The sequence below is a fragment of the Podospora pseudocomata genome, chromosome 5 (genome assembly GCF_035222375.1).
Source record: "Podospora pseudocomata strain CBS 415.72m chromosome 5, whole genome shotgun sequence".
In the NCBI taxonomy this organism is placed as follows: Eukaryota; Fungi; Ascomycota; class Sordariomycetes; order Sordariales; family Podosporaceae; genus Podospora; species Podospora pseudocomata.
In genome coordinates, this window is record NC_085889.1 from 1,377,345 (window position 1) to 1,393,192 (window position 15,848).

Here is a 15,848-nt window from a genome sequence, read left to right on the forward strand (position 1 = left end):
TGCAAAGCCCCGAACGAGGGTGGTGTTTTTTTAATACCCTCAAGAGGGCACTTTCTTTTGTTTACCACCAGAATTGAAGAATTTCCTCAGAATATAGCCTGCTGGTTTTGAGTGTAGCTTAACATTGCCTGGGTACATAGCAGCAGGGTGGGAGACCACAGACAACCCCTTACTCTTCGCCTATCTTCCATTTTGCCAGATCTCCTTTGCTGATTGGGTGGGACCATCGAGTTCAAACACATGTGAGATATGTCTGACAACCCAGACATCTCTCTACTGTTTATGGATAATGAAGTGGAGTTATTGATTACCCCTATTTTGGTCGCCATTGTTACAGTCAGCATCACCGTGCATGTCTCTACCAGCCTGAATGCTATTCAAAAAAAGCTCATTTCCAAACAAGTCTCTTGGTGCTGTGGTCATTGAGGTCCTCGCAAAAGCAACAGACAGACAGCAAGAGTGAAATCAACCCATCTGCCCAGTGTGAGTGGGACTTAATTCTTAACGTGAAAACTCTGCTCCAGGCTACACGTGACGCACGGCTGCGCTTGTTGACATCACGAACCTCGTCGGCTATCGTCGGCTACATCACTCCTTCCCCAACAGCAACCAACTCTCTACCGTCCGATATATACCAGGCTTTTGTGTCTAATATTCAACAAGGAGCTCCAGTGGCCGAGTGGTATGGAGCGACGCGCAGCAGAGTTGTCAGTTTCTGTAGACCCTTTTCCGTCTTCGCCACTGGTCACGGCACTCATGTATATGGGACCTGTCTGCACTCGAGATCCTGCTTCAAACCCAGGACTACGCTCCTTGCTTTTTGTTTTTTGTCACTTCTTTCTTTTCTTCAGCCATGCTGACCACTGCCAGTCTCATTCATTTCTTGAGTAGAGATCTCCTGTCTCTTCAATGAAAACTTATTGCCTGCAAAGTATTTTCTTCCACGTAAACCAAGATTTGTGGGCGAATAGCAACTTAAATTTATCTAGCAATGAAAACACAGAATATTGTAAACAAAAAGACAAAAAGAAAAGTCTCCAACGACCACCGTCACCACCAAATAACCGACCGACTACCTACCCAGACTCCCACACAACCAACACCTCAACCCAAAACAACAAAAACAAAAAAAAAAAGATTCATGAGTTCGGTACACAGCCCAACCCCTACAAATTCCCACAAACATTCGCCCCCGCCGAATCGATCCCATAAGTCTTCTTCCAATCATTACTAAACCACCACCCCCCCCTGCCCGGCCCACAATCCCTCTGTATGCTCCCCCAAGCAGTAACCAACTCATTAGCACTGCAAGGGTTATCACCTCCATAAGAACTACACATCATCATCAGCCTCCATCCCAATTCACATATTCCCAACAACCACTTGAAAAGACTCACCAGATATACATCATACTCCCCCCCACATTACAAAACTCCCCCCCACGGGGCGGGATCGTGTTCCCGGTGCTGCACCAGTTGCTCAAGCAAGTGAGACTGTTCTCTAACTCGGACGCGTCGACGGGGTTGTTTGTGCAGCCGATTCTGATTCTGGCTTGCGAGGCTAGGGATGCGAAGGTGCTGTTGGAGGTGGAGGCGAAGGGGAGGGGGTATTGCGGTGAGGGGTTGGCGAGGGTGGGGTCGTCGGTCCAGATGTCTGGCTCTGCTGGGGAGGAGGAGTGAGTGAGGCTCCAGGGGAGGGGGTATTCTGGGGTTGGGGCTGTTAGATCGATGGGGTTGTTGTGGTTGTTGTGGTTGTTGTTGTTATTGGCTGAGGGGGAAGGGTTGTTACTGTCATCCGAGGGGAAGACAGCGGGGGAGGAGAGGGTGAGGGAGGGGAGAAGGAAGAACAGAAGCGGTAACATTGTGGTCAGATTGGGAAGAAGGTTCTTGTTGTGATGGATTGATCTTGGTGTGCAAAAAGAGGAAGAAATAAGATGCCCAGACTAGACACTTTTATGCCCAACTTCCAGTGAGGTATCCCGTTCTTGACTGGCGATATCTAACGACTTTGAGAACCATCACAGTAGGACTGACTCAGCCTGTGGCAAGGTGTGTGGCCATCTGGTTAGTGGTTGTCATTCTGTCAGTCAGGACGGAGGGAGTACATGTGGTGCCTGGGTTGGGTGACAGACATGAGTTTGTGGGACTGGACTGGACCGCGACCCGTCTGTCACTGTAGGTTTATAAGGAGGGCTCATTGATGGTAAAATTAGGGTTCAGAACAGGTAGCCATCTGACATCATCTTGCGCTTGATGTAAAAAGGCAAAACTTGGTTCATTGCGATTGAAAGATGACTCGTAGCGTTAAATCGCAATGAAAGCATCCCAGAACTGGCAAGCACAAGATAGCAGGTTGTACGACCCCCAAATCTTTGTAACATGACAAGGCTACTGGCCCCTCTGGAAGTTCTAGCAAGTTCTGTCCAACAGGCAACTACGCCACATGACAGGTTCCAGCAAATGCCATCCCCAAAACACCATTCCGATTTCTCACGATGCCAATGAGACACTTCGCACTGGCAAAACCGATGAGCTTCTTTTTTTTAATGCATCACACCACCAACGACAGCCCGAAACCGGCCGGAAGGTGTGCTCCGCAGTCAACACAAGAAAGGAGGTCCAAATGTCTCGGATGGCCCGGGTCCAGACCACCTGGCTGTCACACTGACGCCATGATCAGCATTCAAGTCAAAGATGGACGACCATAATAAAATCTGTGAAACAGAACTACGGAAATGTTCAAGTCCCATATCGGAATCCAAAAATGAATCGAAAAAGGGACACCCAGCTTTTCAAAAATGAGCTTTTGTCATTCAACCACCTTATCAAAGCCAAGACCACCCCCCTTTAACTCCACAAAAAGTAAACAAACAAACCCCCTATTTAAAAGCGGGTCCCACCCTTGCCCAATCACAACCCCTCCCAAATCTCCCCAACCACATCCTGCAACATCCTCAACCCATAAAAACCCGCCACCCTCTTATAAACCCTCAACCTCCTCATGACTTCCTCCCTCTTCACACTCTCCCTCCACTCACCAGAGCAAGTACAATGTTCCATAAACTCATTCACCCTCGCCGCTCCACACTTCCCACACTTCAAATCCTGACAGGTCCACTCGACCACTATCCCCTCCACCTCGCCCACCAGCCTCTCCTCAATCGCATTTCTATCATACTCCGCCTCGCAATACTGACAAGCCCACCTCTTTGCCTGTGGCTCCTCGTCGGGCAAAGGCATCAAATCCTCATCCCTGCACAAATCCAACTCTCGCGTCATGGTACAGTTTTCACAGCTCAACTGGGTTATCTTCAACGACTCCGAGGGATTCAGAAACTGCCCCTCCTTGGAGAACTCCCTCACGTTAAAAAGCGCCAACAACTCCTTCCTCAGCAATCTCGCCTCAAGAGTGATGTTCTTGTCAAGAGAGAGCACTTGCATGAGCGCCTTGACCAGTTCCAGGATTGGGTTCGCCGTTGGCTTTGCTGACGCGCTCTTCTTATGCGCCGGCCCTGTAGACGCAGAAGAAGGAAGCAGCTGAGGGAGGTAAGACCCAGGCAAAACAGGAAAGCTGTAGTCATTGGCCAACTCTGGGTGAAGCATCTCCCTCTTTTGCGCCTGAATCAACCCTAGAATTTCCTTCTTGAGCGGCTTCTCAAAATTCTTCCCCAGGATGATCTGGTTAGCGCCTGTGGGGACCTTGTCATCGGCTTGTTGAGTGCTGTCACCACGGAAGGGGAGCTGGGTCATTCTTGGGGTGGCGGTGGGATCTGATCCATTAGCGGGCCGTTTGATGCCGTGCATGAGCTCGATGAACTCGACTACCCAATCTCGGAAGACTGGCTGCAGTCGGACTGGGAGGAACGTCGCGATTTGCCAGTGCATGATCATCTGGAGATCTTGCTCATCTTTTTCGAGAACTTCCTGGCAGGCTTTACCGCCGTAGTTGAACTCGTCGTACCAGACCAGATAGTCCCAGTATTCCTTGATTTCAAGATCGATGAAGTGGAACAGGGGCTTGGCTTTGATGCTCTTGAGGATGTACTGCGAGTAGGCGTACGCATTGCCAACCTCAGATTTGGTGGTTTGCAACAAGAGGCGGTTGGCACTGGCGTACACAACGTGCGACCCCACGCGGCGGAAGTCAGCCATGAGCTGGAGAAGAGCTTTCCGGCTCATCATCTGGACATAGTAGTGCAGAGCTCTGTCATAGAGACAAGATGCCGGGGACTCAACCCAGCGGATGAGATGCTGCACCATAATATCGGCCATTGTCGACCCTTTGCAGGCCTCAGCCCACCATGACTTGACCATTTCCCGAAGGACTTGGACACCAGCGTTCGCAAATGCATTCTCAGACTGAAACGACTCTTCCCCACCCCCGCCATCACCAGCAGGGTTGAAGGAGATACTGTCCGCGCCCTCAAGCTCGTTGATAAGAGATGACGTCAAGATGGTATTGATACCAAGATTGCGAACCTCTATATCAATGCAAACTGAAGCATAGGTGCCAGGGGTATTAACCGAAGGCATCTGCACCTGATCAAGCGGACCAACCACGTCATCCTTCTCATACCCAGCATGGTCAGGCCGCGGACTAGGCGACCACCATAAAACAACACTGTTGGCTTGCAGTCGGCGGGCATAGGCAACGTCGATCAAGAAGCGGGGATCGTCCCGCTCCAAGTTGCACAGTGGCACATCGCCGTACTTGGCCAGGGCAGTCAAGTGCGTGATCCACGAACCAAGGCTAAGGTAGTGGTTCACCAGACGGCGTGCCACCACAGTTTGCCACCCAAGAGGCGGCAGCGAGCTATCGGCCGTGTCGTACTTGAGTGGCATGACAGGAAACTCGCCCAAGATGGGAATATCGTGCACCAGCAGGTTGCGTTGCGAGGATTGGATAACCATCATCGTCGGACCGGATTCCTCCTTCTTCATCTTCTTGACAATGTCGCCAATCTCGAGGAAAGCTTTGCGGCGCGTAGTGACCTGAGTGATCTTGACGCTCAGCTTCTCTTGGTATTGGAAGCGTTCTTGCCAGGTAGAGTCTTCACCCTCTTCGCTGATCCGCCGAGCAAGCAAATCTGAGTAAAGCTTGGAAATGTTTGGCAAATCCTGACCGCCGTCCTTGCTCTTCTGCTGGATAATGACATGTGCTTGATCACCGGTTGTCGAGAACAAGCCGAAGATCTGCCGGTCACCGGCGCTGATGTGTGACAGATACACATAAGACATACGGGCGCCCTCCAGATACGGTCTTGGCTTGGTTGGTTTCTTGAGACCATCAAGGTCAAACCCTTGCTCGAGACCCTTGCCAAGGACACCAGCTTGGCTGGTATCAATGGTGCAGAGATTACCCAACTGGAGAAGTGCCCGAAGGTTGAGTGGGATCTGCTTCTCATACACGCCTTCCACACTTGGGTGGTTAAACAGCAGTGAAAACTTCTCCGCCTCGGCAAAGTAGATCTCTTCTGGCACAGTGAGCTTAAAGAGGTGCACCGAAGAATGGCCATTGGGAAGTGTATGGTTGACCTGTTCCACCTGACATCCGTCAATCTCGATATCCGGCAGCTCTTTGCTCTTCAAGTTCAAGAAGACCTGACGTTGGACATTGATTTTGACCGTGTGGATCTTGTTGTCGATGAGTATATAAGCGATAACAATCCCTGGCATGTCCGTTGCCTTTAGCTGGAGAACCTGCCAAGTATTCCTGAAGGTCACCTCGGCCTGGTTGCGGAAGGTCTGCTGGAGACTGTTCTGTGCATTCCCACGCCTTTCACCGAACAGATGGCGTCTCCGTGCCCTGGCCTGCTTTTGAAGCTTCCACTTCTGTTTCTGGTATTCCAAGAACGCGGGGTAGTCCTCGCTTGGATCGGGCATCTTCTTGGGAAGGGCTGCAAAGGGATCCTCTTCTGGCTCAGGGGACTTGCGCTTGTGAGATGACAGCACTTTCTGGGAGGCAGCAATAGCCGAGGTAACTGTCTTGGGTTTGAGCAGATCACCAATATCCTCCAGATCTCCCAGCTGGTTGGTGATATCGTTCAAAGGGCGCTTGGTGGTGGGTCCAAAGAGATCGGTAAGCTTCTTCTGCTTCATCTTGTCGTCCTTGATGTTGATGCGGCGCTGCAGCCAGTCCGGATGGGGAATGCGCGGTACTGGGTTGCGGACCTTTTGCAGTGCTGCCGGAATGGTGATGAGCTTCTGAATGACAGAGCCAAGACGCTCACGGTAGTACTCCCAGTCAAGCAAGGCACGAGGATCCGTATCGGCTGGCTCTTCCTTGAGCCACTTCTTCAGATACATCCGCTTGGTCTCTTCCTCGGCAGAGAAGATGGCAACTGGCACGGCACGTTCAGTGACAGGCGCCCCCTTGGGCCTGGCACAGATGATGAACTTGCAGTTCAAGCCCTTGTCTTTGACCATCGCCTCACCCAAGAAGTCAGCCAAGCGTTTGGCCGTCGTGATGGATGTGGACTTTTGTGAGCCGTATTCCTCCAGAGTCTTGGTCATGCTGCGGTTCTCGGAAATGAGCTCCATCAGCTCCTCGTCGGCAAGTGTTGTTCCTTTACTGTCGAGGACGTCGAGCCATCTGTTGGCAACCTTGGCTACAGCGGTGTAGCACTCGGCCAGAGTGGTGCCGTCCAGGAAGAACTTGAAGATTTGCTGCTGGAAGATTTTGATGAGCTTCAGCTCACCTCTTCGCTTGACCTCGAAACCCTTCAGCTCAGCAAGACTGCCATCGTCGTTGAACACGGCATAACGCTTCTTCAAGTTCTTGTCCTCTTCCTTCGATGTTGGAAGAACCATGGCCTTGTACGGACCATCGACTTCGAAGAAGATGGAGTTGTCGCTGTGGGTCTCGTACTTGAACGTCTTCGGGTCAACAAGAGTCTGATACTGGTGGTTGGTGAACTTGTCGTGGACCAGGTGGTTCAACATGACACAGGGATACGAAATGGTCATTTTCTTGCCGTTCTTGAGCTTGAAGGTGAAGTTCTCTGGGAACGTAGCCGGCAACATACACCAGATACCATCCGTGTCAAGCTCCAGTGGGCGACCGAGGCGCTCGACCAGAGATCTGGCAAGCTGAATAATGGTAGCGCCCGTCAGACAGGTAACGCCGGCCATTTCCATTGAGTACCAACGGGAACCCTTTCTCATGACGTATCCGTAGAAGGAGTTGAGAATGACCTTGTGCGCCAACTGCAACGAGTCAAACAGAACGATCATCTTCTTGGCGTGGTCAACCTCGGACGCTGATGCCCCTGAGCTCCTGAGGGCATCCGTCTTGCCTTTCCACACCTTAGCCTTTCCCTTGTAGTCGTAACGACGATCACGGAAATCGCGCACCGTGTCGATGTAGAAGGGGTTCTCTCGTTGGCAGATGATGGCTTCTCGGACAATCGTGGTGGAGTCGTGGATCTTGTGGTAGACCTTTTGCGAGTAGAGCTGCAGTCTTTTTCTGATCAGACTTGCCTGTTCATCAGCGGGTAGTTCCCGAAACGATCTTGTCGGCATGTTAGGCCTTTTCCCTGGAAACCGTTCGCTCTCCAACGCATGCCGAATCATGTTGTACTCGTCGCGCTTCGCTGGTAGATACTCTCCTCTCCACGCCCATGGTAACCTTCTGTCGCATGTTTTGCCAGGCCGGTTGAAGTCACAGGCTGCGCAGTCTGACTCTGAGATCATGGAATCCGGCTGCAGCCGATTGGTCGTCATGATGTTGGGATACATGGAGGCGACGTCGAGATGGTAGATCAGGGGGTTCTCGAGGCGATTTGGCGTCTCCTTGAGGTTCATGAGCTTGGCAACGATTTGCTCCTTCACCTCGTCGTAGTTGGTGATATCGTCCATGGACTTCTTTTCTTCGACCGTGATACTAAACTTCAAGGCAGCATCCAGATCCCTCAACAACTCATCCACTGCCCCTGTGTCAACGGCAAAGGTGACGGGGATGTCTGCCCTGAACACGCCAGCCTCGATACTTTCGACGTGTCCACCAACATACGTCTCTGATTCCAGCAAGTGTCCTTCCCAAAATGACTCCTTGGCCTGGACGTGCTTGTTTGGAAGCACGATACCCTTTTGGTAGGCCTGCACCATCAACAACATCTCGCACAGGGTTCCTGTACCCTTTCTGAGCGTGTCGTCTGGGCCAAGCGGTAGAATGGTACAGAGAGAGAAAATGAAGGGGTGGACGTATTTCATGTACAGATAGTAGGTGGCGACGGCATCGGAGACTGAGTACTCAGCTAGGGTTTGTGGTCTTTCTTGGGCGTAGGGTGTCATGAGTTCGGGATCGAGTTCGTCTGGGTCGTATCCAAGCTTGGCCACCGTGACAGCCTTCAAGCCTCTGCTACCTTGTGGCAGGTAACTGTCACGGTTGACCCAGTGAAAGCAGTCCATGTGCACGCTGTAATTGCACTTGAACTGATCATCGCTGTCCCTTTTCCAACCAATTTCGTGGTACAGGTCAATCCCGTTGATGCTAGCACGGGCTTCCACGAAGGGCCAATCGAAGAAATCACCGTTGTAAGTGGCGATAACGGTGGGTCGAGCTTCCTTGATGTGGAGAAAGAACCGTTCTAGTACTGACTTCTCGTCCGGCTCGTTGAAGATCATAAACGGCCCGGGGTATTCTGGTCTCGGTGTGTAATCGAAATCCGCAATGTCTTCGGAGACAACCTCTCGGTTCGTGATCAAGAAACCTTGCCCGTCGATCATGTAGGATATCATCATGATCTGATCCACCGCGGCATCGGGAAACTTTAATGGCGCCTTGCACGTCTCGATATCGTAGGCCATGACGACCGGATCTGCTGGGGCGAGGCGGTCCTCATTTCGAATAACCGTCGTCACACCGTTTTTGGCCTCTACAAAATACCAATTACCCACCCGAATGTCTGACAGGAGTTAGCCAACAATGCGGGTAAAGAACCGAGAGGCACGTACCCAAGTCTATCATTACTCTAACGTGGTATGGAACATCATATTCCCTGATATCAACAATAAAATCGCTCGCCTCAGCAAATGATGTCTTGTGTCGTTGGTCGTCTCTTCGTAAGTCGTCATCAAAAAGATCAAAGTTGCCGTTTGTTCTGCCATATGTCAGTAAGCCAGCAAGAGCGAAACCCCCTGAATGTCAAACTCACGTAGCAACCTCAGCATATGTGTCCATAGCATCCATCCCCTTCTTATTCTTTTCCGCTATCGGCATAATATCCCTCCTTGCCGCCATCAAGTCTTGCACATTGTGAAACTTGATCTCGAGAAACGTCCTCCTGTATCCCAGCAAGTGATTCGGCATGCTCAAATCCTCCTTCTCAATCTTCTTAATCGACTTGACCACTCCACCCCCAGGTACCCTCTTGCACCACTCCTCCACCTCCCCTTCATGACCCTTTCGGCAAGCTATCAAAAAGTATGGCTCAAAGTCCACCGTCGCCTTGAATGTCTGTCCGTCCTCCTCGATGAAGTAACAGTCAAGCGCTGCCCTGCCGCCACCTCCGGGAATCCGTGGGTCGTCGATAGAGGTAGCTTGTACATTGACCAACCAGCCCTCGCGCTTCCGTCCGGCGTCATAGCGCGCAAAACCCATATTCTCGTCGATCTGGTGTGCCAGTGCGGTTCTCTCCCACTTCTCATCCATCGAGGTAGCCTCGCCACGGGTGCTGGACGAAGCCGCAAAGGTTTTTGTCTTGGGCCCATGGTACGCTTGTTTGCCGCCTCGTCGGTAGCCGCCCCGGGGCTGGCGGAGGGAGGTATTCGGCATGGTGAAGGTATGTAACTATCCCGTGGACGGGTGTCAATTAATGTCGACCCGGGGTACTCTGTAGACTCGATGGCGCTGGCTGTCTTGGCTTTCTATGCTGGATGCCGCTGTGCGCTATACGCTATACGATAGTGGAAGTGCCGAGCAAAAGAAAACGACACTCAATCATGAAAAACGCAGCATTGAACTGATAGAAATGTCAAAGAACGAAAGACACAGCTCCTGAGTCCGTGGATTACTTGGGAAAGGTGCCAATTGATGGTGGTGTTCGCTGTGGACCACTGCCTCGACTGTGTTGGCAAAAACCCATTAAACAAAGACGCGTTCTGAAGCGCGCTTCCAATCGCGACGCGACTTGGTGGGGCACTTAACGCAGGGGTGCAACGGGGACACAAAAAACCCTAACCCTCTGTAGACAGCTTCCCCACGTTTTGGCAGACGTAAAGCACAGACCACACCATCGAACCGGCAGTGGACAGATGCAAGACTTGGAGTTCTGCATCACAAGCCGAAGCTCAAGACCAAGGCAAAGTAAACAACCGGCCAGCTCAAACCCAGGTATGCCTCAATTGCGCCCACATACTTCCCATATCGACTGTTAACATTCCAAAGTTTGCTCCAGCACTACCCCTCCACCGAACTCAACCTCTCCCACCCAAGATGGCCACCCCACCAAACGACTCCTCCGACAACCCCCAATCCGACCTCCCGTGGCTCCAAAAACCGCCAACACTCACGCCCTCATCACCGTCCCAAAAAAAAAATCCCCAAGAAGAAGACCTCTCCCTCACAGCAGCCCTATCAACCATCACCCCCTCCTCCTTCCTCACCGTCCACCAAACCCCTTGCGCCCGCACCGGCCTCCTAACAGGCATAGGCCTCGGCTCCGCAGTCGGCATCCTCCGCTCGATCCTCGGTCTCCCTATCCCCCGCGCCGCCAACTGGGCCGTCGGCACAGGCGCCCTGACCGCCATCCTCCAGTACGAGTACTGCCAGGCTAAGCGAAGGCAGGAGAAGGCCAAAGTGGCCAGAGTGGTAGAGGTATACGGGCAAAAACAGGCTGAGATGAGAGCGAAGGAGGAGGAGGATAGGAGGAGGAAGGCGGAAGAGGAAAGGAGGTTACTGGAGGAGCAAAAGGGGAAGAGTTGGTGGAAGGTTTGGTAGGGACGTCACAAAGTGTAGGATAGTGAGGTGTAAGATAGGTTGTACATATACCAGTGGGAGCACCAGCACGAGGGGAAGCTTTTGGGTACCAAATACAATATATCATTCATGATGGGTATATTTCCATTGTCATGTTAAAACAATTCAACGCTGCGCTATTCACCATGTTCAAGATCCTCCTTCAAATCCACCCAAATCACACCACTGAGAACAAAAGGAAAAAAAAAAAAAAAAAAAAAAAGACAGTCATCCATGCGGCCGTTATCATTACTTCAGTAAACCCATTGATACAAAGAAGAAATTGTTGGCTAGCCTGCCGCTCACAAAAGAACCAGGAACTCCATAACCCATCATTGCTAGAACAAGCTGCCAGAACCCTGCAAAAAGCCCAAGCCAGGAACCAAACGCCAGTTTCTCCAATGTATCGTTGAAAAGCCCCGTCTCCATCCTGGAATATATCCCCAACCCCAAAACCCTAAACCGTCACCTTAACCTCAGCGCTCCCGTCCAAAAACCTCACCCTCCTCCTCTCCATCTTCTTCTTCACATCCGAGCTACTCCCACTGAGGCTAACAGCCGGACTCTCCCCTCGCCTCCTCCTCTGGTTCCTCCACGCCCTAGCCTCTCGTTCCTCTCTTTTCCTGTACTCAGCCAGCTGCTGCTTCCTCTTCACCGTCCTCGCATAGGCCACCGCAGCCGTAGGCTTAAACCCAATCCCATTAATCCCCGTCCCATCATCATCGCTGTCATCAGGGTCATAGATCGTAATCTCGTCGTCGTGCCATGTCAGCGATGCCCGTAAGGGATCTGTAATAACCGTTGTCGGTGGCTTCGGACCAGCCGCCGTCGCCTCAGCCGCCGGTGGTTTCGGAGCCAAAATCGGGAGATTTGTAAGCGTCATAGCCGGCAACGGAAGCTGTGCCTGCGGCTGGGGAGTAGTCTTTCGACTGCGGGGCTTTTTCGCAGCAGACTTTGTCCTCGATGGTAGAGTAATTGCTCGAGGCGCGGTAGTGTGCGTGTTGGCGATCGTCTCCGACTGTTCCACTACCCCAGTATCAATCGCGAAACGGAGCGATTTTGGTGACGACTGCCGCTGCTTATCGGCGATATCTTGGTGTTGTTCTGCATCCTGCAGACTGTCCCGGGTAACCGCATCCGCTGTCACATTATCATCACCCATCACCACCTCCCGAGTCCTCGCCCGTTTGCGGGATCCCCTCTCCGAATTGTCCATGTCCATCTCTGATGACGAGGAGGTATCCATCGCGCTGCCAAAATCGGGGGGGGGTCCAAAAGAGTTTCTAACACTGCTGGCGCTGTCTCCACTACTGTTGTTGGGGACGACCCCACCCCCACTCGGCGTGGGCCCCAGGGCGAGGCCCCGGAACCTGTGTGCGACGCAGCTTCGGGGGCTTGTGCTGCCGTCGTCCGTTTGGGAGGAGTCGGGGCTGAAGGTGAACTGTTGTTGTTGATGTGCTGGAGAGGGGAAGTCGGGGATTTGACGTCCTAGTATCTGCTCGCGCTTTCGCTTTGGCGTTGAGAAGGGTGATGGCGCTGCCATTTCAGTTGTTGGTGTGAACATTCGAACGTTTCGGGAGGCGGCGGCGCTGGCGGTCAATTGCTGCTTGATGAATCCACCGAGCCTTATAGGGCTGCAGATGAGGTGCGGTAGTGCCTTTTGGACTCGATGATCTTGCCGACGATATAGCAGCTATGGGAGTTGGGCGAGGAGACCTGGGAGGGGGGAAGGAGATATAAACAGCTGGCTGTACGGTAGTAGGTTCCAAAAACGTGGCAGTTAAGTGCAGGTGGTCTTGACAATGGATGGCTTGCCGATGCGCTACGCTATTGTTGGCCGCTCGGCGGTTGAATTGCTGAAGAAGGGAGTCGGAGTCTGAATGCAGGGCACCAGTGGCTTGTGCAGGGGTTCCCCGCCCCACTTTTGGCAGTCGCATGGGCACATCGAGCCCCACCTTTTGCAACTTCAACTGATCACAATCGGCCCAGAGACTCCGGTCCTCCAGTCAAACGATACGTCACATACCCGATTGCTATTGCGGTACACGTGGGATATGTTTCACAGAATCTTTTGGTGTCTATTAACTTCTAGTGTTTGACAACCAGGACCGAGTACAAACCCAACCTTTTGCCCAACCTGACGTTGATACCATCGATGCCAACCACGTCTTGCCTGTAGCCTTGTTTGCAATCACATCGCCAAAGGGACCTCCATAAATTTCCAACCAGACGCAGGAATGCTAAATCTTCAAGTCTCGGAGGCGGGTGAGCATATGTTTAGCATACAAGGGGCGTTGGTATAATGTAGTCTCCGCTTTCTCCTAGCTTGGAGAAACACCATCCCAACCTCAACGCTTTGGAATCCCAGCTTGGAAGGGGTTGTGACCTCAGCATTAGGGAGTTGTAGTCCCAGCTTTTAATGCAATAGACTGGTACTTACATGATCACAATCTACCCCACCCTCTATCCAGGCGATTGAGTCATTCTTCAACTTCACCATCTCGGCCCCTTGCGTGGCTTGCGCGGCTTCCTACACCGCGAGGAAGCCATCCAGGGAGCGCTTGATAGCGCCATGGTCCCGTGGGCAATCACGGAGGGTTTCATCCAAGCACTTGTTGAAATTTTCGCGCTCCCTGTCTTGCATCCTTATCGAGTTTGCGGCTACCGAGATGTCAGATTGCCCTTGCTGATCACTGAAAAGCACAGCCTTGTTGACCGTGAGCTCAATGGCAGTGACTCGATCATGAAGGGCCTGAACTGCTTCAGTAAGGGCATCCAACGTAGCAGCGTCGGTCGACAGAGCAGTGGCACCCGTGGCCGGCAGGTTGTTGTGCTTTTTGAGGGCCTCGATCGTGTCCCCTTGATCTTTGATCAAACGCGCTTGTTCCTGCAGGATCGGGTACATGTTGGCTTGCATGTTGGTGATATTCTGGCAGAGCTGGTCAATGTCGGCCTGTGTGTCCTCAACACGTTCATCGGCAATCTTCACACCGGTTCCAAGGGGAAAAGAGTCGTCTTCTCGGTGCTGTGAAGATCGAGGGCAAGGTCGGCGATACTGTCGACGGTGGAGCCCAAAGTTTTGTCAAGATCCTTGACGGCTTCTGTGGGTGCCATGTTCTTGGAGCCAACTGACACTGAAGACAGCCAATGCTCTACGTCGTCGCAACTGCCGAGGTCGACTTCAATTCCATTGATCTCTTCATCGCGCAACTCCTGCATCACTGTTAGACACTGGAATGAACTGCTCCGTGTCGATGGTCGAGATACTTGCCTGCATAATCTGAGCGAGCGTGATCACAGCATCAGGTTGGATAGCGGCGGGGTCGAGAACGGGAGCAGCGTTGGCGGTTGAAGAAGCAGCCTGAGTCCGTCATTACTTGAAACAAAACGCTGAGAAAGTCGAGCATGATAATTGACAGTGTTGGCATTGCAGCGGCATTTCACAGTGAAAATGAATGTGTATGGAGGCAAGCCAGGGTAGGGAACCATCGACGGCAAATGTGTTTGATCGGGGACTTACATCAACCGAACCCACGGCCGTCTTCTTGCGATGCTGGGTTTTTTCCTTTGACTTCACCATTGTTATTCGTGAGCAGGCGGGCTGGCAAAATGGAGTCGCGAGGAGGCGATAACAGAAGCGCGGGCCGGCGAAAACAGATGCTAAAGTGGGCAAGAACTAAAGCTCCAACAGGTGAAAAGAGAGGCGCAAGGAGGAGAAAAAGGAGCAGAGGAAGAAGAGGGGATCAGAAGAGGGTAATTTATACCTGAGTAGCAGAAGGCGGGGCCAGCCAATGGCCGGAATCAATCCCCATTGTTTACCTATTGTTCCCTATCATCATAGCAAGGTGAATAGATAAGGGACTCACACGGTTAGTCACCAAGGTATCTACGTAAGCTGGTTGGCTGATCTTTCCACTCGCGAAGAAGGAGCAACGCAAGACTCGGAGAAATCAGGTCGTAGAAGAATACCCGGGAAGGGCAGAGGGCACAAGGCAGGAGAGCTTAGGGAGAAGTACTCTAGGGCAGTGGGAAGGTGAAAAAACAGGACGGCAGCAATGAATACCGGCCATCAAGGTACTTGACGGGCATTAACAGAAAGCATTAGCTCAGATAGAAAGACTCGATAAGTAAGAGTCTAGAATATATGCCCATGTAGATATGACAATGCAGAAGCTACCACACCCTATGATGCGCCATTATCGTGGTCTACTTCTCATCGTGCTGTTAGACCATCCGCCACACCAGCCACACTGCACTGCTACCCCCTGACCAAGCTCTGATGACAAAAGTATTGAACAAAGGCAGGCCACATTGCGTCGTTCCAATTGCAACGCGACGGCCATGTGCGGCGAGCACAGCGAGTTTGCTGAGATGCCTTGCGGAATGAAATTGTGTTGCTCGGCCAGCGGCTGGTGTGGTGTGAGTATACACTTACTTGTGTGCTATTCTGAGTGACTGTTGACTGTCTACCTAGTCGACCGAGTCTTATTGCCACAATGCCGACCCCTTGCGAGGCACGTTGCCCTGTCAGGCCGGACACGGTTCCTGCTACATCACAGGCCCCCCATCGTGCCCCTACGGCGGTGGCAGTACAGGTGGCCGTCACATCGGATACTATCAGTCTTGGAACGTTCGCAACCGCCTCTGCAACAAGGTGTCTCCCAGACAGCTGAACACCACCGGATACACTCACTTGTTCTATTCATTTGCTTCCATCGACCCGGTCACCTACAAGATCGCCCATGCTCATCCCGATGATCCAGCCATGATGCGCGAGTTCACCAGCCTCGCCAAGCCCGGGCTGAAGACATGGATTGCCATTGGCGGCTTTGACTTCAGTGACAAGGGCACGCCCACTCACTTCACCTGGAGCAGGATGGTTGCCGACTACG

The 15,848-nt window shown here is 52.2% G+C and overlaps 5 protein-coding genes across 5 annotated transcripts; 1 reads left to right on the plus strand and 4 right to left on the minus strand.

The window, feature by feature from the left end:
- Positions 1 to 959: 959 nt before the first annotated feature.
- QC762_503395 (uncharacterized protein) lies at positions 960 to 1,933 on the minus strand. Its single transcript, XM_062890760.1, has 2 exons — positions 1,398 to 1,933; positions 960 to 1,332 (listed from the first exon to the last, which is right to left on the minus strand). Exons 1-2 carry the CDS (start codon positions 1,859 to 1,861, stop codon positions 1,167 to 1,169), a joined length of 630 nt encoding a protein of 209 aa, XP_062741863.1. The 5' UTR covers positions 1,862 to 1,933; the 3' UTR covers positions 960 to 1,166.
- A 768-nt stretch (positions 1,934 to 2,701) lies between these two features.
- Positions 2,702 to 11,141, minus strand: POL2 (DNA polymerase epsilon catalytic subunit). Its single transcript, XM_062890761.1, has 3 exons — positions 9,155 to 11,141; positions 8,955 to 9,100; positions 2,702 to 8,905 (listed from the first exon to the last, which is right to left on the minus strand). Exons 1-3 carry the CDS (start codon positions 9,772 to 9,774, stop codon positions 2,910 to 2,912), a joined length of 6,762 nt encoding a protein of 2,253 aa, XP_062741864.1. The 5' UTR covers positions 9,775 to 11,141; the 3' UTR covers positions 2,702 to 2,909.
- Positions 10,015 to 10,938, plus strand: QC762_503410 (uncharacterized protein; the record flags this gene model as incomplete). Its single annotated transcript, XM_062890762.1, has 2 exons — positions 10,015 to 10,332; positions 10,397 to 10,938. Exons 1-2 carry the CDS (start codon positions 10,254 to 10,256, stop codon positions 10,936 to 10,938), a joined length of 621 nt encoding a protein of 206 aa, XP_062741865.1. The 5' UTR covers positions 10,015 to 10,253.
- A 272-nt stretch (positions 11,142 to 11,413) lies between the features above and the next one.
- Positions 11,414 to 12,520, minus strand: QC762_503420 (uncharacterized protein; the record flags this gene model as incomplete). The annotated part of the gene is made up of 1 exon (XM_062890763.1): positions 11,414 to 12,520. One exon carries the CDS (start codon positions 12,518 to 12,520, stop codon positions 11,414 to 11,416), a length of 1,107 nt encoding a protein of 368 aa, XP_062741866.1.
- A 966-nt stretch (positions 12,521 to 13,486) lies between these two features.
- QC762_503435 (uncharacterized protein) lies at positions 13,487 to 13,873 on the minus strand (the record flags this gene model as incomplete). The annotated part of the gene is made up of 1 exon (XM_062890764.1): positions 13,487 to 13,873. One exon carries the CDS (start codon positions 13,871 to 13,873, stop codon positions 13,487 to 13,489), a length of 387 nt encoding a protein of 128 aa, XP_062741867.1.
- Positions 13,874 to 15,848: the final 1,975 nt, after the last annotated feature.

What these genes read in the sequence shown, in the direction of transcription:
- QC762_503395 (XM_062890760.1), bottom strand. Translation starts at nt 1,861, where the DNA reads ATGTTACCGCTTCTGTTCTTCCTTCTCCCCTCCCTCACCCTCTCCTCC. An exon ending in GGGAGTATGATGTATATCTG is followed by an intron (nt 1,333 to 1,397) that starts GTGAGTCTTTTC and finishes GATGATGTGTAG; the next exon opens with TTCTTATGGAGGTGATAACC.
- POL2 (XM_062890761.1), bottom strand. Translation starts at nt 9,774, where the DNA reads ATGCCGAATACCTCCCTCCGCCAGCCCCGGGGCGGCTACCGACGAGGC. An exon ending in ACATATGCTGAGGTTGCTAC is followed by an intron (nt 9,101 to 9,154) that starts GTGAGTTTGACA and finishes GACATATGGCAG; the next exon opens with AACAAACGGCAACTTTGATC. An exon ending in TAGAGTAATGATAGACTTGG is followed by an intron (nt 8,906 to 8,954) that starts GTACGTGCCTCT and finishes AACTCCTGTCAG; the next exon opens with ACATTCGGGTGGGTAATTGG.